The sequence below is a fragment of the Leptinotarsa decemlineata genome, unplaced genomic scaffold (assembly GCF_025532065.1).
Source record: "Leptinotarsa decemlineata unplaced genomic scaffold, Ldec_3_MD MMD2_P_RNA_scaffold_12, whole genome shotgun sequence".
NCBI lineage: Eukaryota > Metazoa > Arthropoda > Insecta > Coleoptera > Chrysomelidae > Leptinotarsa > Leptinotarsa decemlineata.
In genome coordinates, this window is record NW_027412526.1 from 7,740,381 (window position 1) to 7,767,729 (window position 27,349).

Consider the following 27,349-nt stretch of genomic DNA (forward strand, 5'->3'; position numbering starts at 1 on the left):
TTAGAGTTTATGTCAATATGGATTCCTAAAGAGTTTGCACAGGTTTTGTTTTCTATTATTTCCGAATCGATTGTTGAATTTTGTGAAGAGCGTGTATGTCAGTATTGTTTTACTTTTCTGTCACTTGTCATTCAATTTTATACTTGGTGTTATTTTTATAGCGAAAATGGGCCTAGTGCATTATCAGTTTGCGCATCATAGGAAGGTCGATCACTTCGATCTTTACTGCATCGCCTCTGATAACTGCCGCAATAGAAGACGAAACGTCAGGTATGAAAACCTGCAGACCACGGCTAGTAAACCCGGGAACATCGGACAATTTGTTAGACACCTATGGTGAATGCCTACATACCATAAAAAAAGCAATTCAAGTTTGACGCTATCAATATATTTGATAGTGATAACGCTGTTGCAGTTTCCTGATGCTAGTCTTGTGGCATCAAAGTGTTTGTGAACATAAAATCAAATAACAATTTTTTAAACAATTTTTTCGAATAAGAATAGGGTGAAAAATATAACAATTTAAAAAAAATCTAAATCCACTTTAAAAACATTAAAAAATGAAGCCATAAAATGTATATATAACATACCATTCCTAGAACCAACAAGTAAATTATTCAAACCTAGAAATTTACTGGACATTAATACGTTGTTCGAAACAAAAATAAGTATTTTAATTCATTTGACAAAAAATAAATGTAAACGTTTGAATATTTCTTATACTGTCGATTCTGATTGTCATGATCACTTCACAAGTAAATCAAACTATTGAAATCTACCCAAATAAAAATTCATTATGCTGTTCTGGAATAAAAACTCAATAGTCTGCCTGAATACGTAAAAAATTCTTAATTCTGTTATTAAATTCAAACTGTTTCAAATAATTTTTTATCTGTCGATGATAAATTCCTTGAACATGTAAAATTTTTAATTTCACTTGGTTCTGCTGAGTATTAATTAATGTATTATTAATCATTTTTTATTCTTATCTTTTCTTAATATTTGTTAATCTATAAAAATGTGTGTTTCTTGGGATTACTATTATTAATTAGTCATATTCTAGAGCTAATAGTGTGACACGACATTGTTGCTACAATTTAACTGATCCTCTATCTGTTGCAGTCTCTGAGATTTCTTTTTTTCTCTTACCGAGATTCATTTGGGATTGTTTATTCACAGAGGCTAGTCATCAACATTAATGTCAATACAAATGACAGTAATTTGGCATCTGGAACCTCTTACGTATTATTTTGTTGAAGTTAAAATGAATTTATGGCAAAGTTGTTTTCACGAGTTCAGCATAGGAACCATCATCTAAATACGAGTAACTGACGATAGTCATTTTAGATTGGCGATTAGTATCCTCGGCGAAAGACATACATACATGCATACATATATTGAAGCTAATAACTTGTAACTATTATATGCGAGCGCTTTCAAAAGCAGACTGTGCTATCATCTTCATGGCTCTACTAAAACTGAGCGTTTTATCTTCTTGTGTGTTCTTTTATACGGTTAGAACGCCTTAGTGCAGGTATTTGTCCTCTCCTTTCATCCGGATGTCTCTTTAAATTTGCCTGTACTTGGGTTACATCTTTGTGTTGGTGTTTCTCTAGGTTCATTCTTTCTAGGAATGTGTATTGTTTTGTGGAGTATATTGAATGTTTAGTCTTGTGTTTTGATTTGTATTTGTTCCTCGATAGGTGAATTATGACTGGTTTTCCCAGATGTTCATACGGTTTCCTTTATTGACTTGTTTTATGAGTCTGATGTTTTCTGGTGGGGGAAAGTTATGTTTTTTTCGTATGGCGAGGTTTGATTTATATGTTATTGGGTTTATATATGCTTCACTGTGCTCGTCGTAGATACCTAAGCTAGCCGTGCTGAAAAACACAACTTCAAAACCAAACACCAATCGAAATCGGCTATTATCTTTCTTGAAATTTGATAGGAGTGACTTTTCTATCAAATGTAAAAAATTGGTGTACAGGGTTATCCATTTTTCGGTTTCAAAAGTAAAGTTAATTAAAACACACATAAAGCTATGACTATGATGAAACTTTTAGTTCATTACAATGCTCGAACATTGTCATTATGTACGAAATACAATGTCATTTAACTGACCGCCTCTAGTTTGGTTGCAGCAGTCGATCCTTTTGAGGTAGTATTCTACCACTTTTTCGTACATTTCGTACAGTATCTCGGCGATAACTTGATGAATGTTGGTTTTCAAATGCTCCAATGTCAGGGGATTATCCGCGTAGACACGGTGTTTGACGTAGCTCCACAAAAAAAGTCTAACGGAGTCGCGTCACATGATTGTGGTGGCCAATTGACGTCACCAAAACGTGGAATTACGCGCTATTGAAACTTCTCATGAAATAAAGCCAAAATCGGTCGTGTTGTGTAGGTCGTGACACCGTCTTGTTGAATCCACATATCATCCAGTTCATTATATTCATTAGCAGGCCAAAAAAGTCGGTTAACATACGGCCATAGCGCTCTGAATTGACGGTAACGGTTATTCCTGCGTCATTTTCCAAAATTTGCGGCTCAATGCCACCTCCAGACCATAATGCGCACCAAACAGTCACTTTCGAGTTCTCCGAGCCCTATATGTGACAATTTTGCTAGCTTACGTAACCACCGAGTGAGAAATGAGCTTCATCGCCGACGAAAATTTTGTTCGAAAAATCAGAATTGAAAGCCTGTTGCTCCAGCACCCAATCAGCATATCTAAGGCGGTGTGACTGGTCAGCCGGCTTTAATTGTTGCGTGAGTTGGGCTTTATATGATTGGAGTTACAAATCCATATGCAAAATATACCTTGATGGAACGTAAGATAGGCCCAATTGCTGAGAACTCCGTGGAATCGAAATTTTTGTGATTATCCGCCACAATTTCACTAACAGAAGCGATATTTTCGCCAGTGCATACATTGCGATGATGCACAGGCCTGTAACGTTTCCAGTCTCTTCGTATTTCTTTATAAGGTTGATTATGACGACAATAATCACCCCGTAATGCTCGAAAAGTGACCACTTTTGAATCACCACATTTGTAGTAAATTTCAACTATTTTTACACGTCAAACGATCTATATTCGTAAATGTCCTTTCACTAGGTAATCGAGACTTCAGATTATGCTAATCATGAAATTATGAAACAACAACAAATATTAATTGACGCTCCGGGGCGACTTCATTGATTTCAGTGGCGCATTTGCTTTTTCAGCTGCAGGAAAACCCGGAAAAACCTGCAGTACCACATCATCTGAAGATCTTGATCTGCCAATGTCCTCTCTTTCATAAAATGAAATGTAGGGTGTCTCCAGAGGCTCCAATAAACTCAAGACATCGTCAGAATACACCAGTCCGTTTCGTCTTTGACCAATGCGTAATAATGACTAGAATCATCGACGCCAAAACCACAGTAAACAATGACTGCATGAAGATTATAATAGTGGTCTGCTAGATTGAAGTGTTCATCTATTTCGAGTTTGGTGCTTCCGTCAGAGGTTGTATCATATTTGAAGATCATCAGTGTAATTATTAGATTGACTAGTGCCTCAGCTAGACTTGTTTTCTTATAATAGTCGGTTAGTTTGGCAATACAGTAGATCATCACCCGTTAAAAGTTTCATTTTCAGATGATTTAACAATAAGATTTGCACGGAGTGGTTATCAGTCATATTAGGAAGCACTAATTGAAGTTCCAGAAAATCACATACGTATTTGCTACCTCTTGAACATTTACTACAAAGTGAACAAGTGAGGATTTTTCCAGCAAAAGATCTACAAACACAAGACGAGAGAGACTGTAAGGAATTATTCAATCCAGAGCGGTCAGGAGTATTGATTCTGCTACGAAGGGTATTCAACAAGAACCCCAAGAATTCCGAGCCATCCTCTTGTAGTTTTAGCGAGTATCTAGTGGACTTCAAAGACTCCAGGAAATCTGTTGGTGGGAAAGATGATACATTCTTATGAAACTGCAAATGCGTGAACAATTGTTTGGGTTTGGTGAATAGGTGTTCTCATTCATCTTTAAAACCTCTTTCTTGAAATTCTTCGTCATAAACAACACTTGTAAAATTCTATTCACGTAGCAAGTATTTCCTAAATTATCTTATCCAATTTTTTTCGCGAGATTTTCAGGACACCTGTCTACTGATTCGTAAGGGAAGACATGTTTCACAGAATCTGTACCAGAACCATTTCTCAAGCTGCAATCGATTCTTCCAAGTGATGAAGGGTTTCGTAGAGGGATCGATTCGGCTCTTATTCCATACAGCTCTTCCACTGAAAGGGAACCAGGGACAGCTAACGGCCAGACTGGTGGTTTTGAACCACTGAATTGATAACCCGTTCTATTCTTATTTTGTCAAAATTTCCATCAAAGTACTAGTATAAGTAGTGGAAAAGTAGTTTTAAAACTGTGATAAGCCACTATCAAAGTTCGTGGAAATAAAGAAACGAAAAATATTTCATTGCCAAAAAAAATAGGTGAATTTAATAACATTTTATGAAAATCTTGAAGCAGGAAATTATTTTTGAAAATGTGTTGCTGGTAGTCTGGTTGCAATTGACCATAATTGAATAATTTTTTGAAGAAAGGATACAAAAAATCCCAAATGAAACCCTCCTGAGAAACGAATTGCTTTCAGTAAAAATTTTTAGTTTTATTGTTGGTATATTAAGATTAATGTAAAAGTTCATAATTCCTCTTTACTATTTGTGTAAAAAATATTAATATTACAATGAAATAAAAACAGGTTTCGGAATTGAAATGTTGATAAAGTTTTTTCTTGACCATTAGGTTGGTGGCATCAAGTGGCAACAATTATTATTATTTAAAGCGTGCCACATATTTCTGCATTTGTTTCGATAATTTTGTAACAAAATTTGAACAGTAACACCTTTAGCTTTCTCCAGTTATTCTAGGATGATACATTAATATGACATGAAATAAAACACTCTCAAAGTATACCTTCATTTTTCAGATGCTGGAAGTTGAAAATGCCCAAAAGAAGTCGATTAAACGTTTATTATTATCTTCAATTTAGTGGGTATCATCCAATATAGAGTTCCAATTCAAATACAAGAGTTTTATGTAATATACTTATACTAGTATGGTATAAAATCTTCATATTTTTGTCAGAAATAGGTACATTATTTTCGAAACACTGTTTAATATTTTAATATGATACATTCTCTAAATATAATGTTCATGTTTATTCTTCTTCCATTATTGGACGAAAAACCGCCAATGAGCTGCCTTCAACACTGAATTCTCGCCAGACAGCAGAATTTTTCATGTCTTGCTAAAAAATTTTGAACAATTTTATGTAGGTGTATTTATTTTAGTCTTACTTGTATTTATTTTTAGATACATTGCTTATGCTTGTACGTTTTACACTATCGAACCTATACAAATTATATTTGTCAAAAAGGAAACTTCTGTCAATTCCGTTCGTAAAACTAACAATCTATATCACATTTTCATTAGTTTAAAACAGTAGGATTCTTTGAAAGCTGGTTATTCAAGAAACTCTTCGAATTTCACATGACTGAAAATGATAAAGCATACTTTGAAATTGTCCTTCAATATAAATTCTACAGGAAAACAAACATGAATAACGGATAAAGCTGGACGATTTGACGATTGTAAATGATCCCCGAATTTAATGCTGATAAATAATTCTAATGATTTATCATTCAAAATTTGGAAAATAATATTTAGAGATGCATCAAAAATTGATTCAATTTATCAAAAGGGTGTTAAGACTGTACCTGTTGGTAACTTTTTGTTTACAAAAGTAGTATTATTGGTAAAGAATTTTTGAACCTAACGTGGTAATTGATAGCTTAACGTTTTTGGTGAGAATTTCAATAGGAAGATACTCCTGATCCTAAAAATGTTTGAGAAAGGGGACAAATTCGTTTCAGTGTAAGGAAGAAGGAAGTTCATCAATAAAAGTTCTTAACAAATATCTGTAGATCATACACAAAAATTCCATTCAGATTTGAACTGGAAAACAACTACTTTCAAATATGAATGTATGAATTACACTGAAGTCACTTTGCCTCATTCATAATGAAATTGAAACATAATACACAGGAATATTACACACCATGGTTTTTGAAACAGTATTCATTTAAAATTTCACTTACAAGAAAAACTTTCTTGTAAGTGATAGTAACTTCTTTGCATACCTACACAGTAGGTTCTGGTAATAGTAATACATTCATGAAATATTTAAAATAAAAAAACAAATTTCAAGCCCAGCCCAGATTTTAGTTTGCAGGGAAAAAATGTTTTCGGTTTTCTAATTATTGATCATTGAAAAGAAAGTTGGGAACTTTTGAAGAAAGGAAGAAAAAAAATGGAAGATATCTTTATAAAACAAAGTGGTAAACAGTTTATTTAATTTTGAAATTGAAAGTAGTTGTGAAAATTAAGACGTGTCATCATTGAGTCTTATATACAATATATTTGTAAGAACTAAAGAAGTGACAACATTTCACAATGCCACAGACAAATATGGAGACTAAATTTTAGTGTAATTTATTGAACTATCTCGTACCTTTCAAAGCTTTGTGGCCATATAAACAAATTTTATTTAATTGTTCTACTGCTATTTTGTGAGAGAAACTAATCTTTATTACATCAATACATGATACGTATTGAAGGATATAGCTAAAATTGATTTTCACGGCACGGACAATATTGAAAAAATTCTCACAATAGCTTCCTCAGCTACTAGACTGAAAATCAAACTTTGAAGCATCTCTAATATATTGATGATCATTAAATGGGAACTCATATTTTCTTCAAGCACGTTAAAAGCCAATTGTAATGTAAAATTCAATAAACTCCAAATTCAATTTCATTAAAAAAATTAAAAATGAAAAAAATTTGATATCATACCGGTTGTCAGGGCAGGCGTCCATTCTTGCTCGCCTGTTGCCCCCCACAGGAGGGTTAGACTCTTCGTTGAATTTTTTGGGGGTCCTGAAGTATACTGGCTTGTGCTGTTTGAATTTGGCCTCTTTTTGCAATCTGTGAGTTGAAAAACTGATGAAATAGAATGAATGAAGAAAAAATAAAAAAGTAGCAAGAGTAATGAAAACACCATAACTTTAATTATAACTTAACTTGTACAATGCTGTAATGGACATTCCGTAAATAAATAAATAAATGAATAAATGCACACTGTAGTTATATTCAGAAGAAAATAGCAACGAAAATTCATCTTTTATATAGATTGAAAAATAAAATAAGTGAATATGCAAAATTAACAATTTATAAATCAATAATGGCACCCCACTTTGACTAATGCAGTACATTACTCTATTTTGTGAGCAGTGACAATCTAAACAGACTACAGAAGCTTCAAAGCAGATCCATGAGGGCAATATTAAGTTGTAATGAACGCACATCTGTGGAATACATGTTGGAAACACTGTCTCTTATGTATGCTAAACAAAGGATAACACTGAATATGCCAATATTAATATTTAAAATTAAACACAATATGTTGCCAAATTATCTCAGTGATCAGTTAACCAACACAAGTAGTATTCATACACACTCTACTAGAAATAGAATAGAAAATTTTATATATCAACAGAGAACATATAGGTTGTGACTCGTTGTATAGTTCTGGTCTGATTGCATTTAATAATTTGCCAAGTCATATAAAAAGCTGTGATTCATTAAAATCATTCAAAAGAAAATTTAGTGAATATATTTCAAGTAATAGTCATCAATAATTCGTCTTGTTTTCCAGTTTCTTGTTTTTAAAATGTGACTTGTCTCTATTTTAACATTTTTTTGTTTTGTATTTTATAAGTGACTGACTGTACTATGAAGAGCATTATTTGCTAATAAGTAATAATAATAATAATCATGCCTCAGCCACCGCAACTTTTTCCCGTTCCCAAGATCTCAAGGACATACCAAAAAGTGCATATCGGAACTGATTCAACAGCTGGCAAAAGTGTATTATATCTGAAGGGACTACACTGAAGAAATTGATGAATAAATAGTTCAAAAAGATCTCAAAGCTTTTTCCATATGGTGTAGAAATAATTTGTTACTGGTCTGGGAATTGAATTTGATAGCGAAATTAATTTTGATCTCCAGGTATCAGAAATTGTGGCAAAAAGTATGTCAATGACTTTGAAGGAAATTTTGTAATGTATGCGGATGACACTACAATACTGGTTAGTGGTAAGAATGTTACATCCACAGTAGACTTGGCTCACAGGGAAATTTTAAAAGCCCAGGACTGGTTTTCTAGCAATAAATTAATCTGCAATGATAAAAAATCATCCTTCCTAAGATTTAGTTATGCCCCAAATGGTCATGATCACAGTTTACTGTTAAAATCACAGCACGGTTTAATGAAACAGCTGAATTCAATAAAATTTCTAGGATTTACTCTCACTGAAAGTTGTAAATGGAATCAACATATTAATGAAATATGTTAAAAATAACGCCTATGTGTTACTGTATCTATCAACTCAGTAAAATTATAGATAAGTCGGTGGTACTCATGTACTATCATGCCCAATTACACTCAACAATCTCATATAGTATAGTAGCTTGGGGCCTATCACGTGAGGCACAAAGGGTATTTATTTTACAGAAAAGAGCTGTCAGAAACATTCAGAGTGTAAATAGACGTACTAGCTGCAGAGATCTATTCAAAGTTTTAAGAATATTAACTCTCCCATGCATTTATATGTAACAGCAGTTGATTTTTTTAAAATCGGATCAGCGACCTTTTACCTTCTTAAACAAAAATAATTACGGCACAAGAAATTCAATATTGTCAGAAATACCAAATCATAGACTGGCTAGATCCGAATTAAGTCCAATTTTCATGGGTGTCAGGCTATTTAACAAATTGCCAAATCATGATAGAAAAATGTCACTAAGAAAATTTAAACCGTTCCTAAAAAACTTTCTGATTGATAAAGCCTACTACTCCATTGAAGAGTTTATAAATGACTTATCAATATAACTGAAGAATTGAGATTGTCATCTAGGGATGTTAATATATTATAATTTTACCTAGTTATAAGTTTTGATATATAATTTTACATAACTGTTCATATCCTATATATTCATAATTTTTTCTTTTTTATAAGTTTATTTATATCATATTACACTGACTTGTTCTATATCATTGAGTTATGATCCAGAAGAACCAATAAAATATTATTATTATATTATTATTATTATCAAAATGCTAGGTTTTGTGTTGAGAATTTCTACTGATTTTTCAATTAAAACAAAAAAGATTTTATATTGTGCGCTCGTAAGATCCATTCTTGAATATTGTTCGGTTATATGGGACCCATACTATAATATAAATATCAATTTGATTGAGAATGTTCTCGAGGAATTGTGCTTTCTACTTTGGTATTCAACGAAATGAATTTGAGTACAGTCAACTTTTAACCAAGTTAAATATAAAATCATTGGAAGATCGGAGAATTTCTATGAACTTGAATTTTCTCTTCGAAATAATAAATAGTGAGATAAACTCTACTAATAACTACTTAAGAACTACTTCAACTAATAACTTTTCATATCAAACGAAAAGATACGAGAAATCCTGATATTTTTTTGTATAAATTTTTTCCATGCCAATTAAGCTTTGAACAGTCCGATTCCTCGTATTCTGAAGCTGGGAAATCAATATCATAATAACTTAGATCTTTGGGAAAGAAAGTTTTTGGCTTTCTACTACTCCATCTTGGTACAAAAAATGTGGGAATCTTCCAAAGAAAGGAAGAAAGTAATCAATTTTAAAATAAGTAACTTAGATCTGTTTCATGTGTTTTTAAAAATCAACGCTTTAGCGTTTCCAAAACTTTTCTTTACCTTACCATTTTCTTTGTAAGTACCAGATTTGTTACATCTTTCTCCTTGTAAGTACCAGATTTGTTTACTTTTTTGGTATTACAGTCACTAGACATAAGGATTCATTAATATTTTGTATTTCACACTTCGCTAAATGTTTTGTAAAATTGTAAATCGTAATGTACACATTAGACATGAACATTCAAAAATAATTTGTAGTTTCTCACACTTTGGTAAATATGTTTTTGTAAATTGGCTTTGCCGTTAAATATATAAATAGATTTTTGCTTGAGAAAAATGAAAATTTCCCAATTACCAACTCATTTACCAACAGATCTTGTATTGATGATTTCTCATAACCGTAATATCTAGAGAAATAAAATACTCTGCAAGTTACATGAAATATGTAATAGTAATAAGTTCATTTCATCACATTAACTACATCTAAAATAGTTATTTTTGGAAATGAAAATGTAAAAACACGTTTAACATATTAAAAGATTAATGTCTCACAATTCAAATATTCGTCGATGTAGTAGAAACAGTGCCTTAATAGTGAATGCATTACTCTAGCCTTGAAACGGTTATAACTCAGACCGGTAATGTCTGTTGGTATTTTATTTTATAAACATAAGTTGAGTGAATTTCGAGCTAATAGATCCAGTCTATAAAATTGAGGCCTCACGTGTGCACCTCTTCAAGTAGGGTAATTATGAAAGTCAGCATTTGTAAGGTACTTAGTATTATTTTTGTGAATCTCTAGAATGTTACAGAGTATAAAAATACATGGCAAGGGTAGAATTTTGAGTTTTTGAAATAGAGAACGACAGTGTTCTCTGTAAGAAACATTGGCTATGATCCGGATTGCTTTTTTTGCATATGAAAGGCTTTAATTGCATGTGAAAACTGACTCCATAAATGTATGCCATATGTCAGGTAGCTGTTAAAAAGAGAAAAGTATGTATGTAATACCATACTTTGACTAAGACACATTTTCAACTGTCTTAGTAGGAAAAGTTGTGTCGAAAGTTTTTTGCACAGACCAGCAACATGAGCTTCCCAATTTAACATGTCATCAATTTTAAACCCCATATCATAATTTCTGTGTCTTATCCCTGTTTAGTTTGAGATAATTTGAAGTGAATGAAGTTTCAGGATCATTACCTGTTCTAAAACATAGGTCCATTAAGTCGTTAACATTTGAGTCTGCTTCTATCGTTGATACATCATCTGTATAGCAAAAAGATAAGCTCGGAAGTAAGAAATTAAAAATACCCTTAACATATACCACGAAAAGACCTGGTCCCAGTATGAACCCTTGTGGTACACGGTGCTAAATGGATCTACATGTGCTAGAATTTCCAGATGTATAAACAACTTTTTTTCTCCCACATAAGTAGATTTTCGTTAGCTCTAAAGCTCTGCCACGTATTCCGTAATATTCCAATCGACCTAGTCGGAGCTCATGATTTACACTGTCAAAATCCTTACTTATATCTCATACAGTTAGAGCAGACACTAGCCCCTTTTCAATATACTCTATTATTGTATCAACTATAGCCATCACAGCTTGGGTTATTGATTTGTTAGACCTAAATCCAAATTGATTTTTATCAAGTACTGAATGAGCATTTAGAAAGCAAATTGAGCCATCTTTAATTAGCATCTCAAAAATTTTACTAAAGATAGGAATGATAGATATGGGTTTATAGTTACCTGGAATATTTGGATCACCCTTTTTGAATATGGGAATAACTTTACTTCCTTAGAAGAAGTCTGGAAATAGTCCTTCACAGAGGCAAAGGTTGAAAAGAACAGTCAATGGACCAGAGACAAGGTCCAAGCAAGCAGAGTTTTTTAAATTAATTATTGCTTGTTCAACTTCAACCTCAGTAACTGGACTAAGGAATATAGAAGTACCACGTTTGGGGAGTGTAAACAGGTAAGTTAGAGCATTAATGTTGCAGGAGGGTAGATATTTTACAGTTTGTTCAGCTATATTTGTGAAAAAGAGTTTATATTCATCAGAGGAAATGCTGCTTGAGGCTGAAAGTTTTTTGTTTAAATTTCGCTCATAGTTAATTAACTTCCAAGCATCCTTGGATTTATTACTTAGTTCATTAATGAAATTATCATAAAAAATTTTTGGCATTTTGTATAGAATTTTTGTATATCATTAAAATATACACATATAACATATCCATTACTGGTACAATATTTATCAGACTAGTCACACAAACTGAAGAAAAAGCAGCTTATACATTCAAATCTAAAAATTCTTCGACATTGTAAAAGGCATTTTCTAGGGGAAGGTCAATTAAACCTTTTTTGAATGTATTATAATTTTCAATATTTCCTAGTAACCTAGTTGCTTTGTTATAACATATGACTCCTTGATAGCTTGCCGAGTCTTGCCCAAGGGCTAATCGTGAGTAAGGTAGTCTCAGTTCATTTCCTCTGCGAGTATTGTGATCATGTATCATACTGTTTTTTGTATGGTGTGATTTATTTCTTTTGATATTCATAGTTGTGAGCAAAATATATAAAGACGGTAGTGTTAAAATAGCTGGATCTTTAAAAACTGTCTTGCATGATTGTCTACAATGTATGCCAGCGATACATCTAATTATTTTTTTTTTGGATAACAAACACTTTTGTTAGGTATGCTGAGTTTGCCCAGAATATTAACTCATTTGAGATATTAGATTGTACTAATCCGAAATAGGCCAATTTGAGTACTTCTAGAGATACTGTTCCATGTAGTTGTCTTATTATGAAGCAGACTCTACTCAGTTTTGTTAGTAGATAATCTGCGTGTTTTCGTCAAGTTAACTTCTGATCAATTACTAACCCTAGATACTTATATTGATTCACCTGCTCTAAAGATCTGTGATGTTTTTTTATTAGTGAACAATGAACATTAGTAAGATTCTTTTAATGATAATTCATGAAAACAGTTTTATTTACATTAATTAACAAGTAGATCTTTATTTGTGCACCATTGTGAAAATTCACCAGCAGTTTTATTCGCAGCTTGAACAGAGAGGAGTAGTTAATTTTCTGCTACAATTTGATCGGTATCATCAGCATATATTATAGTTTTCGTGGAGATACACATGAATTTTCAATATCACTCATAAATATTATAAAGAGAAGTGTAGCCAATGTTGAGCCTTGTTGAGCCTTGTGGACAGAAGCTGGTTGCGATTTTATTTAATCTATTACCACTATTTGCGACTTTTGGCATAAATATGATGCTACCCAGTCATTGGCTACTCCTCTTATTCCAATTCTATACAGTTTCTCAAGTAATAAACTGTGGTCAACTGTATCGAATGCCCGAGATAGATCAAAGAATAAACCAATTGGAAATTTTTTATCATTGAGGTTTTAGTAGATGTTGTCACACATTTCGAATATGACAGATGATGTTGATTTTTGCTGTCTAAAACCATGTTGACATTCTGGTATGAGTTTATAGTGTTCAACAAATTTACGAAGTCGCAAATAATAGACACAGTCGATAACTTTGGCAATTTGCGATTGCAAACAGATATTTCTATAGTTGGTTACGTCTTTTTGGTGCCCTTGTTTTTATATATGGGTATAGACTTTGATGTTTTCAGTGATTCTGGATATATGCAGTCACATAAAGATTTATTTACAATAAATGAAAGAGGTTGACAAATTATGTCATCGACAGTTTTAGGAGATTTACCGTGTATATCATCTATTCCTAAGGCTGTAGTTTAAGTGGTTTTATTAATGATTTCTTGGATCTCTATATGTGATGTTGGATATAAGAATAAGCTGTTGTATGACAAAGGAGATAATTTCAATTCATTTGTATTAGGTTGATTTGTTTTTATGTCAATGAAAAATGTATTGAGAAGGTTACTTATTGTTGTTTTATCTGTAGTAGTATTACCATTGATTGTTAGTTCTAAAGTATCATTATTTTTTATTTAAATTCTATTTTCATTGATAATTTTCTAAGTTTCCTTATTAATATTTTCTGCATTTATAATTCTGTTGTTGTCATATCCCATTTTTGCCCGTTTTACTACTTCTGTATATAAGTTCTTCAGTTGTATATATTTTGTTTGATAATTGCTATGTGAAAAAATTTAGATAATTTGCACATGGGATTGCTTTTTGTAATCTTTAAATGCATTGTCGTGTTCAGGCATTCCAATTGCAGCTCTAATACTACCATCAGGGGTACCTCAGGGTTCTCACTGCGCTATGTTATTCAATATCTTTATTAACGACATTGTTGAATGTTTCCATCATACTGATTTTTTTATGTTCGCAGATGATCTCAAAGTTTTCATGCCAATAAGATCACTATATGATTCAACACTAATGCAAGATGACCTAGATAGATTGGTTACATGGTGCTTTGAGAATAATTTACAGTTGAATATCGCAAAATGCTGTTTTATAAGTTTTTACAAAAGAAATAAAAAATTTGATACTTCTTATGTAATTAATGGCCATGGATTATCTTATGTTTCGTCTGTGAAGGATCTGGGTGTTTTTTTTGATGAACAACTTCAATTTTTAGACCACTTGAACTATATTGTGGTAAAGGTGGCAAAATGTCCTGGATTTATTCTACGACATGGTAAACATCTATCCCTTCAAGTCTTAAGTTTACTTGTCTTTGGTAGTATCAATATTAGATTATGGCTCAATGATATGGTCTCCATTTTATGACAATCACAATCTTACTCTTGAAAGAGTTCAAAACAAATTCCTAAGATTTTGTGCTCATAGAATGAGTATACCTGTTATTGACCATGATTATAGCAACATTATAGAAATCCTTAATTTCAATCTGTTGAGAAAAAGGTGGGAAAAAATTGATCTAATTTTCATATACAAGTTACTGAATGGCTTAATTGTTGCTTCTGAAATTCTAGAAAATATTAATTTCAATGTCCCAAACAGAATTCTAAGGACCAGCGATTTGTTTCACTTACGGTTTCATTCTACAAATTATGGCTTACATAACCCTGTTGATCGTACACTTCGACTTATTAATGAAAGAAAATTGGAAGTAACTGGTATATCTCTCAGCAAATTCAAAAACAATCTCTCAACTGCATGGTAGTATTATGATATGTATTTTATAATAACTTAAGTTAATGAAATGTAGTATATTACTTTATTATATAATTGTTAATTTTATTCTCAAATGGGGGTGATTCCGTAAAATAATTAAATAAATAATAAAAAAAATAAATAAATAACATCTGGAGGTTTTCTCTCATTTGTTTTAATTTGTTGTTGAAAAATGTTACTGGTCTTTTGTCCCCGGTATTGATTTGTTTTAGTGGGCAAACTTGATTTACAAGAGAACTGTAAGTCATGTTAATAAATTCTGTTATTTTATTTATGTTGCTGTTTTCGTCATAAGCCACTTTCCATTCAACTGATTCTTAAGCTACTTGTAAAGAGTTTAATCCTTTTTTTGATCTGATCTGAAATAAGTTTCCCTCAAGACATTATGAGAAGTTGGGCATTTAATGATGAAAACGCTAGGGCCACTTGTTGAAAATAGTACCCCACTTATTAACCTCATACAGCAGTAATCGAAACAAACAAATTTGAACTCACATTCCTGCAAAGCAGTTAATGTATTATAGGACCTGGGACCCTGAGGGTTCACGTGATTATCTCCATTCTCATTCCCCTCGATATCCTTGTCTTTCTGAGCAGGAACGGCTTGGTAGTGATGCTGCTGTATCAAAACTCCCGTTGGACCTTTAGGAAATATATGCGTCCATCTCCTACGATTTGAGGTGAGTTTGATAGTGACGTGGGATGGGTCGAAAGGGTTTATCAGCGCCCTGGATTCTAAGGGAGGTGATCCCTCCGAGCCCACAACCATTCGGATTGGCGGGGACAATTCTTTTTCTGGAAATTAAAGAAAATATCTTGATTATTGATATTTCGAGACAAAAATGATGAGGTTGACAGTAGGAAAGTCTCATGACAAAGTTTCACACTCACCTTCGGGATAATGAGACCCAACAGGACTACTAGCTGTAGGAGGTATAGCGATTGGTTCGGAACGTGGATTTGAATTACTTCTAATCATTATATCTGGATCAGATAACTTTCTCCTCCTTTGACCTTTGATGATCTCTTGGGAGTCTAACAAACTACCCGAGGACCTTTTGTAGCGTGGAGGAATTCTATTGTGAAGCGAACTGAAATTGTTAAGGAAAGTTTCAATGGCATATCACAACATACGTAACTCTCGTCTTTTTTATTGTTTTTATTTTTTATTAAAAAATAACAACAGAGTACAGTTCAACAGTTAAGACACTATAAATATAAAATATGTTCTTATTCGCCCTAATCAGCAAAAATGCTGGTCTCGGGATTCACAAACATTCAACATGACAAGTGAAACACAAAAACTAGGGAACCACTCAAAGCTCATAGTATCAACGTATCAGACATGTCCCTCAAGGCTCAGATGTTCTTTCAAACTATTGATGAATGAACTATAGCTCGGCAACTCACGTATAAGGACAGGTAATCCATTGAAGACTTTTATAGCCTGTGTAAAAGGATTACATTCATAATCCTTTTTTCGTTCTTACCATGCTCAGGTGTAAGTCATTTCTACCCCTTGTATTATACTCATAAAACTGGTTGTTGACTAGTAGATCATTGTTGCTTTTGATTCTTTTGTTTTTTATTTAATATATTTGAATTGAAGGGGTTATATTTTTAGTAGTGATTAATTTTTGGGAAAGAAAGTTTTTGGCTTTCTATTTATTACTCCATCTTTTTTTTTTGTATCAAGATGGAGTAGTAGAAAGCCAAAAACTTTCTTTCCCAAAAATTAATCACTTCTAAAAATATAACCCCTTAAATTCAAATAAGATTCCACTTGGCTGGGATTAAATCAATTAGGTGAATGAATGTCATTACGATGTCATTGATGACATAAGCAGATCAAGCTTATTCCGTGACATTAAAAAATCGTAATTCGTGAATGAATTGTGTGTATTTTCTATAATGTTATCCAATTTGGTACTGAAGAGCCTTGGGGCAAGTGTTTTAAGGCGAAACATCGGTGTATACCAGTGAGGGTGACAGTGTTCCATGTAAGTACAATTTATTACCATTCATTCAAAGTAGAACTCATGTGAATGATATCTGATTTTTATTCCACAACGAATGTTTGAAATACAAACTGAGTAGAGAAAAGTATCTTCTGTATAATTCAGTGTTCATATAGAAGTATTTGTTTCGAAAGAATTTTTTTCTTTCGTGTAATTCATAGTTTATATAAAAGTAGCTGTTTCAGGAGGACTTTCTTTCAGTTTGTGTCTGAAAGTTATTTCTTTGCATGATCTACACATCCATGTATAGAATTACTTATATTCAAATTGATTACTTCCTTCCATTCTTTGAAAAATTCACTCATCCTTTTTTTTTGTATCAAGATGGAGTAGTAGAAAACCAAAAACTTTCTTTCTCAAAAATTTTATATATGTTCTTGCATTGCTCAAGTTTAAGATGATGCTCGCTGAACCTCCACACTTAATTTGAATATGTTATAATGTACCCCGTAAACTTGTTACAAATTTTTACTGTTTATTTTATTTTATGGAAAACTTTGTACCTTGCACCTATTTGTTTTTCTGACTTGTCATAAATGTATTTTATAACATAATCAAATAAATATATCTATCTATCTATTTCTGGCAAAATACTCACCTAGTTTCTGTTGTGAGATGAGCAGGAGGCATCTGGAATATCTTCGCGTCAAAGGCATCATAATCGAAGAAAGTGCTGTGAATACATTCGTCTTCAGGGTGAAGTTTTGTTCTGGGAGAATCTTTTTTGACTTCGGAGTCCGGTAAAGGTGGTGGCAATTTTATTCTCGGGATGAAATTGGAATAGGCGATTTTTTTATTTGTCGAGTAAAATGATAAATTGATCCAGTGCGGCATGGAGTAGTCATCTGGTATGTTTAGATGAGTATCTTTATTGTGAAACTGAAATATTTATATAATTGCTCATTTGGCTTGAAATGAATGATTGATCATTTAAATTTTTTGGTACTTTGCTTTATTTTTACATAATCAACAAAAAAATTTGAAGCTGTGCTGTACGAATTCATAATAGTAGTAATGCTCATTTTGGAATCAAAATATATGTGCAGATATGTGATGAAATTTGCGGATACTTGGTGAAATTCTAGGATAATATAATTTAAGTAACATTTTATTGTAAGATTTTCACTGAACACTTCACAAAAGTGTAATACTTGTTATATTCAATATATGTACATACATGTTTTTCTTTTGTCTTCTAAAATTCGTTCCTTGAGGTAACATTCTGTTTATCCAATGTAGATGGTATTATCATTGAATTAAAATTATATCTGAGTAATGGTTTTGAGCTCAGGAAATTCCTTCTTGACAGCATTTTCATTTTTGAAAGCATTTTTCATGAATGAAATCTTCGCCAAAGAGAAAGATGTATTAACTAGTAACAGATGTTTTCTACTTGTATGTTTCTTATACTCTGTCTTTATTTTTACTTCTTTTATTGACTATTCCTATACAATGTATATTGTCTACATGGAAAATAAAGTATTATTATTAGCTCCATCTCATGAACAAAGCCCCAAAAAACGGGGAAGAAACATCCCACGTATCAATCTTCAGACTTATTTTGATTTCAATATTTGTCGTTTGATACACATAGAGTTTGAGTTTTCTGTTGAAGATATAAAGTTCAAAATTATAACTTAAGAAGTATTTCTGAGAAGGTTAGTTTTTTGAACTAGTCTTTAATTATGTTGTACAAACTCAATGGTTCAGAAAAGTTGTAATACGTTTCGGTATCAACATAAAATGTAAGAAAAATAATGAGTCTATTATAATATTGTCGAAATATTAAAAAACAAAATGTTACCTTCAACAATGGTACAGCATGTAACGGTTGTTCCCCAACGCAAACCAAATCACTGCCAACACCATTATCTATAATTCTCTGTTTTGTAATGTTTGTCAACTCCCGATCGACTTCAAAAACTCCTACACCTGGAGTAATTACAACACTCAACTGTCCCGTACGATCAGAGCTACGATCCAAATAATGCTTCTCAAATACTGAAAAAGTATTTATGTAACAAAAATTGTTATAACTTCTGAAGACTCACCATTCAGAGACATATTGAGAACTTCCAAAAAGTTCCCCTGCGCAGCAGTGCTATTTGTAGCATTAGGTATCATAACTCCTTCTCGATAATGGTATTTGAGAACAATTTTCAGATAGTCCTGGAAAATACGCCTCAACTGCACCAAAACAACACTCCAGTCATCATAGCGTTCGTTTTGAACAGCAACCCTGGAAAATTCCAATAAAAATGGTAGTTAGATATGTTTTATTATTTTTATTTTTTATTTTATTTTTCATTTTTTTATTTTTTCACCTTTAAAGTCCATCTTCAGATTTTTTATTTTTTTTATATACATACTTTTTGTTTTTATTATTTTGTTATTGTTATAAATAACTACAAGATTATATTAATCGAAAAATACTTTGTAGGCCATAACACCAGATCTATTCTGATCACTGGCCAATTATATGTTTATAAATAAAATAAATAATTAATCCTTATCAAGCATTAGCGTGAAATCTGCCCAAGTGTTGCGAATATTTATGGTTTTGTAAATTGTCAGTGAAAAACTCTCAATGAATGGATGTTCATCAAGTATTAGCCAATTCCATCACAAATGATCTATTAATAATAATAATATTTATTGATTTCTTTAGGACATCCTAATATACATATATTATTATGAAATATTCATTTCACATAATTATTAGTGTGTACAAGTAATTGATAACAAAGTAATAACAAAAATGATGAAATAATATTAGAAAAAACAATAATAAAAATAATTTTGCAATGATTTCAAGATGGTTTAATAAACATTAGATATACATAACAAATATATTACAGAACAGATGAAAAAATACAGGGGTGAGATTTTATATAGTCGATGAGGTTTTTTTTGAAAACATTTATTGAATGGAAAAAAAAGTTTTTGACCATCTACTTCGCCATCTTGATACAAAAAATGCAAACTTTATGCAAAGAAGTAGCTATCAGTATAACTCCTACAAAGGTGGGAGTTTATTATACTCATTCAAACCTTTATAATATAAAGACTTCGTCGTACTAGTCAAATTAGTTCGTGGAAGGTCAAGGTTGAATATATTTTGACTCTTACCGTTAGAAAACCGTAGAACCTACTATTCATGTGTATTTATATACAAATTCATAAACCACCTCATCGATTGTCTAGAGTTATTATCCTAATTGTGCTTTTATGTACCAAGTTAGAAGACTAGAAATGTACCACGCTTATATGCACCTACAGCAAGAGCAAGTATTTCAAGCAAATCTCCAATTTATTATGCAATAAATTCAATCGAATGTGTGATGAAATACAAATATTTTCACCCATTAGACTGTTTAGGAAACAAATAAAGTATATTTTCTGTAATACATATCTACATATCAAATTATTTTATAGATAGATAGATAGACATATACTTTATTGTCCAAGAAAATACAATCTTATTGATAAAGCTTGTTAAAAAATCTGGTATATACGAGTATAGCACTTCAAAGAACAAAAGAAAAAAAAACAATTCAAAAACACAATTACCTAGAAACACAATTTGAGCAAAACTAAGTTCACATATCTAATAGATAAATATAACAATAGAAAACAAAATTTAACAAAGTTTGTAGACAAAATAATGTTTATGAAAAAAAGTGCCTTTCAAAAAATGTAACTAACAAATATACACAATTTGAACATAAGTTCACATATCACGGCAATAAAATAAGATATATCTCAGTATAAAATATATTTAAAGTATAGGTGTCAATATAAACAACAAAAAAACACCTATATTAAATCACAACAAAGTTCCATTGTGATATTCATCAAGATTGTAGTACGCTTTAGTTGCAAGAGCATCTTTAACAAGATTTCTGAACATTTTATAGCTTTTTTCCTTTCTAATTTCATAAGGTATGTGATTATACAGCTCTTTATTTTCATAAATTGAAGAATACTCTGTCTGGCTTGTTTTTAGAACAGGAATATGTATTTTATATTCAGTTACTTGCCGGGTTTTGTAATTTATATGTTCCGGAGTTCCAACCAAATTATGTTTTTTGTCAATCAGGCAAACAGTTTCCAGTATGCTCGCTTTTGCAAAACAAACACTGAATGAAAAAGTTGTTGACTGCAAAATCCCCAGAAGGCAACACCATATCTCAGGTGGGACTCAATCAGGGAATGATATACCATTTTTGTTGTGGATGAACTCAGTTCATTTGAAACTAGTTGAAGTGCATAACATCCTGATGCCAATTTTTTATTCAAAGCTGAAATATCTTGAACAAATTTTAATTTGTTATCCATGAAGATTCCCAGGAATTTGGATTGGTTTTTATTCTCAAGAATTTGTCCATTCAACTATAAATTGTTAATATTACAGCTGTAGGTGAGTAGGTTTGTTTTTTTAATATTAAAGCACACCATTTTTTCACAACTTCTAAATCACTAGAGATAGTTTCTTTCATATTAGAAATATTTTTTCCATGCCAAAGGAGCGTGGTGTCATCCCCAAAGATCTTAAAAATTTCTTGAATTGAGCGGAATAAGGAAAAGAATCGGGCCCAGTACTGATCCTTGTGGAACGCCCCATGATATGTCCTGAGTGTGTGATAGTTTTTCGTTTGATCTCACTGACTGTTTTATTATCACTCAAGTAAGACCTGAACCAGTCATTACACACTCCTCTAAAGCCATAGTAGTTCAAATTTTGCAAAAGAAGTTCATGATTTACACAATCAAAAGCTTTGGAGAAATCACAGAATACTGCAGCTATGGCCTCACCATTGTTGAGATGTGTGTAGACATGTTCAAGAAAGGAAAAGATTGCATCATTTGTGACTTTTGCCTTCTGAAAGCCAATTTTACAGTTGGTTAAAATATTGTATTTATAAAGAAAAGCTAATACCTCTTTTTTCACCATTTTTCCTATGATTTTTGAGAGTGTTGAGAGCATGGAAATAGTTCTGAAGTTATTTGGATCTTCTGCATTACCACCTTTGAAAATATGAATTACAAGAGCTGTTTTTAGACAATTTCCAAGGGAAAAGGATTTATTATAGCCATCACTATATTCAAAGAGGAATCGGGAAGGTTATTAAAAATTTTTACTGAAATTTCATCAATGCCTGTTGCATTTTTGTTTTTATTTTCTTGCAAGATTTCTTTCAGCTCTAATAAATTTGTGTTTTCAAAATGAAAGTTGTTGGGCATATTTACATTATTTAAATAATCCATAGGATTTGAAGTAGGAACAAGGGATGAAGTTAGTTTTTGAGCAATTGTGCAGTAAAAATTATTGAGTGTTCCGAATCTATATTAACGTGTTCTGGAATTGAATTTGATTTATTTCTTAGACTATTCACTACGGCCCAGTTTTCCTTGATTTTATTATCAGCTTTGTTTATTCTACTCTTGTAATGAATTTCTTTTGCATGTTTAAGTACCCGCCTGTAAATTTGACGAAATTTGTTGAAAAATGTTATAAAAAAGTTATCGGAAACTATTTTTGTATTGAGTGTAGCGATCTCAAGTTGGTCGCAGAAACTTTGATGCCCTGTGTAATCCAAGATTTATTTATTTTTTTTAATCTTTATTTTCCGTTTAGGAAAACAATTTTCCCATTAATATTAGTATTGTTCACCGATTGCTGTATGAGGTGTCCTGTAAATGGGTTTCGTACCTGTTTCAATAAAGACTTGTTTTTTCCTTTAATCATTTACCCCCGCCAGTTCTCACCTGTAGAAATCTTCATAGTACCTTCCCTTGTAATCTTTCTGCAAACACTCTCTCATGTGTAAAGGAAATTCTTCCAAGTTGGTAGCTTCGTAAAAAGTTCTGGAGAAGAGAACAATAGTCACTTCATGATTGCTACCGTTCTTCTTCCATTTCATGAATAAATCTGCCAAAAAGCCATTGACAGCCTTCTCGAAATACAAGTCACCATAAATGTCAAAGTCCCACATTTCTGAGGACATCTGCAGAAATAGGTAAACCATCGAGGTAGACGAACGAAAGACCACTTTGGTGTCATCGGTGATTACACCACAGGCTACTCTATCGCCTTGGGCCCACATTTCGTAAACTTGGCATCTCACGGCCCCTCCACAAAACTCTATTTTTTTGTTCATGTAAGCACAAGTATTGACCTGAAAAAATTTGTTTATTATTATTTTTGTTAATTTTTCCAACTTATGATTTCCATTATTACAATATATACTGATTATCAATTAACCGCTATGTCAATAGACGTCAGTCCTAGAACATTAATTTGAGGTCCCAACAAAATGACAGCCAGGCTACACTTGTGACGAACCCGAACGTTACATTGATTCTGGTTTGGGAGTACTGTGAAGAACTAACAAAATTGGCAGAAAGGAACTGTTCGACTCTATACTAGATGGCAGGCGCGGCGGCTCGTCAGAGGAGGCAAGGGAGGCCTAGCCTCCCCATAAAATTTGAGGCTATTCATCGCAATAAATTGAAAGATATTGACAAATAATTATGATTTTTTTTTAATGCTTGGGAATCATTACCTTACCATTAATTTTTAATATAAACACATAATATGCCTGAAAAAACACTAACACTCACTACGTAGTACGTACCACACTGTATCCTGCATCAACAAACCTCAAACAAACCGCCCATGAACGTATAACGAATAAACCAACCCGAAATAATAAATGCTATACGTTGCAAGGGAGCCAAGCCTCTGACCGCTATAAAAAACACAAGCTCTGCGAGACTGATTCAACCAGCGACATACGTCCCGATTTGTAATTTTAGTTGCAGAAATTATAGAGTTAGAGGAGGCTAGCCTCCAGTTGGTCTCCGTTAGTGTACGACTGCGTTTGTTTTTTATTTAATTATTAGGACGGAATGCCGTGACGGACCGGGACTGAAAAATATTTTGGTAAATCGTTTTAGTGTTTCATGATAATATTTGTCATTAGTGTATAAAACAGGCAGTATTGTATTATAGTAGTGCTTTTTGGTAATATTTCTAAGGTGTTTTCAGGTTTTCACTTCTCTGTTTTTTCCATTTATTATGGATAAGTTGGACGAAATTAAAAAATCTGACGATATAGTCCATTGGTTGTTGACAAATAATTTTGAGTCTTTATCTTATGATAAAAAATTTTACATTAAAACTCTGGGAAGGCCTCAACCAAATTTGATTTCAACTAAAGCGTCAGATAATCGACAAAATCGAGGATTTAATATTAGTTGGTACGATAAATGCGATTGGTTAACCGGCTCCATTAAACGAGAAAAACTTTTTTGTTGGCCCTGTGTTTTATTTTCCGTACAAACCGAAAACCAAACGTGGTCTAAATTAGGATACTCCTATTTAAAAAATTTACCTCGTTCTACAGACATTTTAAATCTAAGGAGCATATATTTTCGTCTGGTAAATTAAAATTGTTTAGCAAACATTTTTTCCTTCCTATCCAAAATACACCTTTCAAAATGAACCTGAATGACCGCCGATTAAAAGTAGTTTGCGGGTGCCTTGTGAATTCACTTAAACAAACCAGATTTAACCTTCCTTCCTACCTATCCCATCCTTCCTTTTCTTTCCTGGCAAGACACGACTCTCACCTCCCCGTTGGTTCTTGCTGGACAATAAAATGTTTAGACCTGCATAATTAAGTACTTGTGCTCATAAAATATTTGTAGCAATTTTTAACAAAACTGTTATATTAGAAGAGAAAAGTATTATTTATTGACTGAGAAGAGTTTATTTATATTTTTAATGGTCAGTTTTATACATATAATTTTGGGTAATATACAATTTTTGTTTGCATTTATGCAAATATTACGTATTTTGCTTTAAATAGGTGCGATACCCCAAAAAATGTTTGCGCCTCCGGCGGGCTTTTCTGTGTGTATATAGTCTTTATGACTTTAGCCTCCCCTGTTCTCCAACGCACGAGCCGTCACTGGATGGCAGGATACTCAGGCAACAAAAAAGCTCACAAATGTGCCAGAAAAAAAGGGGGGAAAACACAGTATGCCCACAGGGTTGTAGTATTTTCTGTAGGCTTAGAGCTGGACAAATCAGACGGCTTCTGAATAGTAGGAAAAACATGCATTACATCAATTATTCTTTTGTAAACTATGTTAATAATTCATGAACATTAAATTTAAAAAATCACAATATTTTTCACAAAGTTCACAATGCTCTCTACCAAATTACTGCTTCTCAAGTAATATGAACCTGATGTTTTGTATTACTTTTTTTTTAATACAGGAATTTTAGCGCTTCAGAATCACTTTTGCTTCACGGATATACCTTCATTAACTTAGCAAAAAGTTGGTATAGATTTCTTTGTTTATAACAATCTGGAAAAAGTATGATTTTCATAATAATAAATTTATTCACAACGGGTACAGGACCTGACTACAGGAAATGCTTAAAAACTAACTTTCCAAAAACTATAAGGTATTGCTAGTGTTGAGATTTAAGTAATTGATGTCACAAGAATGGCAAACTGTATGAACCGATGGGTTCGAGAAGAAACTTGAAACTGCATTTTCGAAAGCAAATTAGGATTATTCAGTTCATCACTGAAAATTTAATGAAGAATAGATAAATCTCTGGGTCTTCTCCTGAGACAAGTTGATGTACTGCTCGCAGTACTGGTAGTTGAAGTAAATACGGAGCTTGAAATTGACATAATTAAAAAAATTGTGACTAGTTCAATATTTAGTAAATGAACGTTTTAAAGTGGATTCCAGATAAGTATATAGTATTCAAGATGTGCTCTTTCAAAGGCATAATATAATGTTTTCAGGGATTCAAAGTTTGTGAAATCAGCAGTAAAAGTTTTGATAAATCCCAAAATCTTTAGGGCCTTGTTTATGATGGAGGAAATATGCCTATTGAAACTCAAGTTAGTTTCTAAAACGACACCTAAGTCTGATGTTGGAAACAGAATCCATTACCAAGTTATATTAATATTGTATTCAAAGAATAGTGGCATTTTAAAAAGATAAATTCTCATAAAATGGTGTTTATCGACATTCATGAGGCATCATCACAAGACATTATCCTAGTGAATAACTTGAGGTCATAGGCAAATAAAATAATTGAATACATTGAGCAATAGTGGGCCCAAGTAAGAACCTTAAGGAACACTACTACATATGTGGACATGAAGTTATTAACTCTAATAATTTGAGTTCTTTCTATAAGGTGATCTGCAAAAAAAACCCGAATTCCTACATTTTGAAAACATACAATTTCATCTCATCTCGACTCTTACCAAACTATTTTTCAACCTCCACATCTCTGATCGCCCCATGTATTGGTCTTTGAAAGTCAGTTCTATCGAATCCAAGGCGACGTCCGCTGGATTAACAATATTAACGATCACATTTTTGAAGGTTTGTAATCCAAAAGCAGTTACGATGCTCTGTTCCACGCTGATGGTCTGTGTTTGCAAAACATCATCAGAAAACGCTTTGATTTGAAGCAACAGCCTGGGATAATCTTCTTCAGGCTCTGATTTACTTTTGTTTTTCTGGTTGTCCTCCTCCGTGTATGGATGGTATATTTCAACAATGTCATTTTTCTTGGCCTCCGGATAATCTTTTTGATTTATGATCAGATCTTCCTCTGGAATACAAAATAGTTTAGTTTCACAGTACTGAAACTCATTTTGAATTCAAGTAAATACTTATCCACCCTTGAGAATATATTTCATTACAGAGGGTGAGTCACGAGTGATGAGACGTTCCCTTATAGCTAAACGAAACATATTTACAATTTTTTTCATAACACGAACATACAGGTCACTTGTAGCAATGTTTCAAAATCATTTTCCAATATAAAGAGTGCCCCTGAAAAATCTAGTACTAGTTTTTTGGGATACATTCTAAGAAGACTTTCATCAGTATCTTTGAAAAACCCCATTTTATATGTATTCAATGAGTCGTAAATTTGGCTCAGAAAAACAAAATGTGATATCAGCCATTCTCATACGATAAAAAGTCTGTTTCTTATTCAAAGTAACCTTTTTCAATCATTCATCATTAGTTTACTGATAATCAACAAAACTCACCACTGAAAGTCTTTTGATGGACTTTCAACCTTAATGATTTCATATCATTAGTTGTAGACATTGTTTAACTATTCCTCAGACTATTATATTTCATATGTTAACATAATATGAAAAGGTTCAAAACTGTACTTTCCATCACAAAATAACAAAAATTGAAAATAATATTATTTATCAACAACTTTTCAACATTTTGACAGATAAGAAACATGACAATATAACCCCAAATATT

General features: G+C 32.3%; 1 protein-coding gene across 5 annotated transcripts in view; it reads right to left on the reverse strand.

Annotated features, from left to right (window-relative positions):
* The window catches only part of Iml1 (GATOR complex protein Iml1), a 73,604-nt gene extending 46,299 nt beyond the window's left edge, over positions 1–27,305 (reverse strand). For 4 of the 5 annotated variants that reach the window (XM_074173593.1, XM_074173584.1, XM_074173581.1 and 1 more), the window contains exons 1-9: positions 27,121–27,305; positions 26,323–26,675; positions 22,790–23,199; positions 19,072–19,259; positions 18,825–19,021; positions 17,619–17,899; positions 15,894–16,093; positions 15,498–15,797; positions 6,930–7,061 (exon numbers count right to left, since the gene is read on the reverse strand). In XM_074173593.1, coding sequence (XP_074029694.1) covers positions 6,930–7,061; positions 15,498–15,797; positions 15,894–16,093; positions 17,619–17,899; positions 18,825–19,021; positions 19,072–19,259; positions 22,790–23,199; positions 26,323–26,675; positions 27,121–27,181 — 2,122 coding nt within the window. In that variant the 5' untranslated portion in view covers positions 27,182–27,305. The remainder of the gene's footprint in view (positions 1–6,929; positions 7,062–15,497; positions 15,798–15,893; positions 16,094–17,618; positions 17,900–18,824; positions 19,022–19,071; positions 19,260–22,789; positions 23,200–26,322; positions 26,676–27,120) is intronic. The other variant, XM_074173573.1, reaches the window with a different exon arrangement.
* Positions 27,306–27,349: the final 44 nt, after the last annotated feature.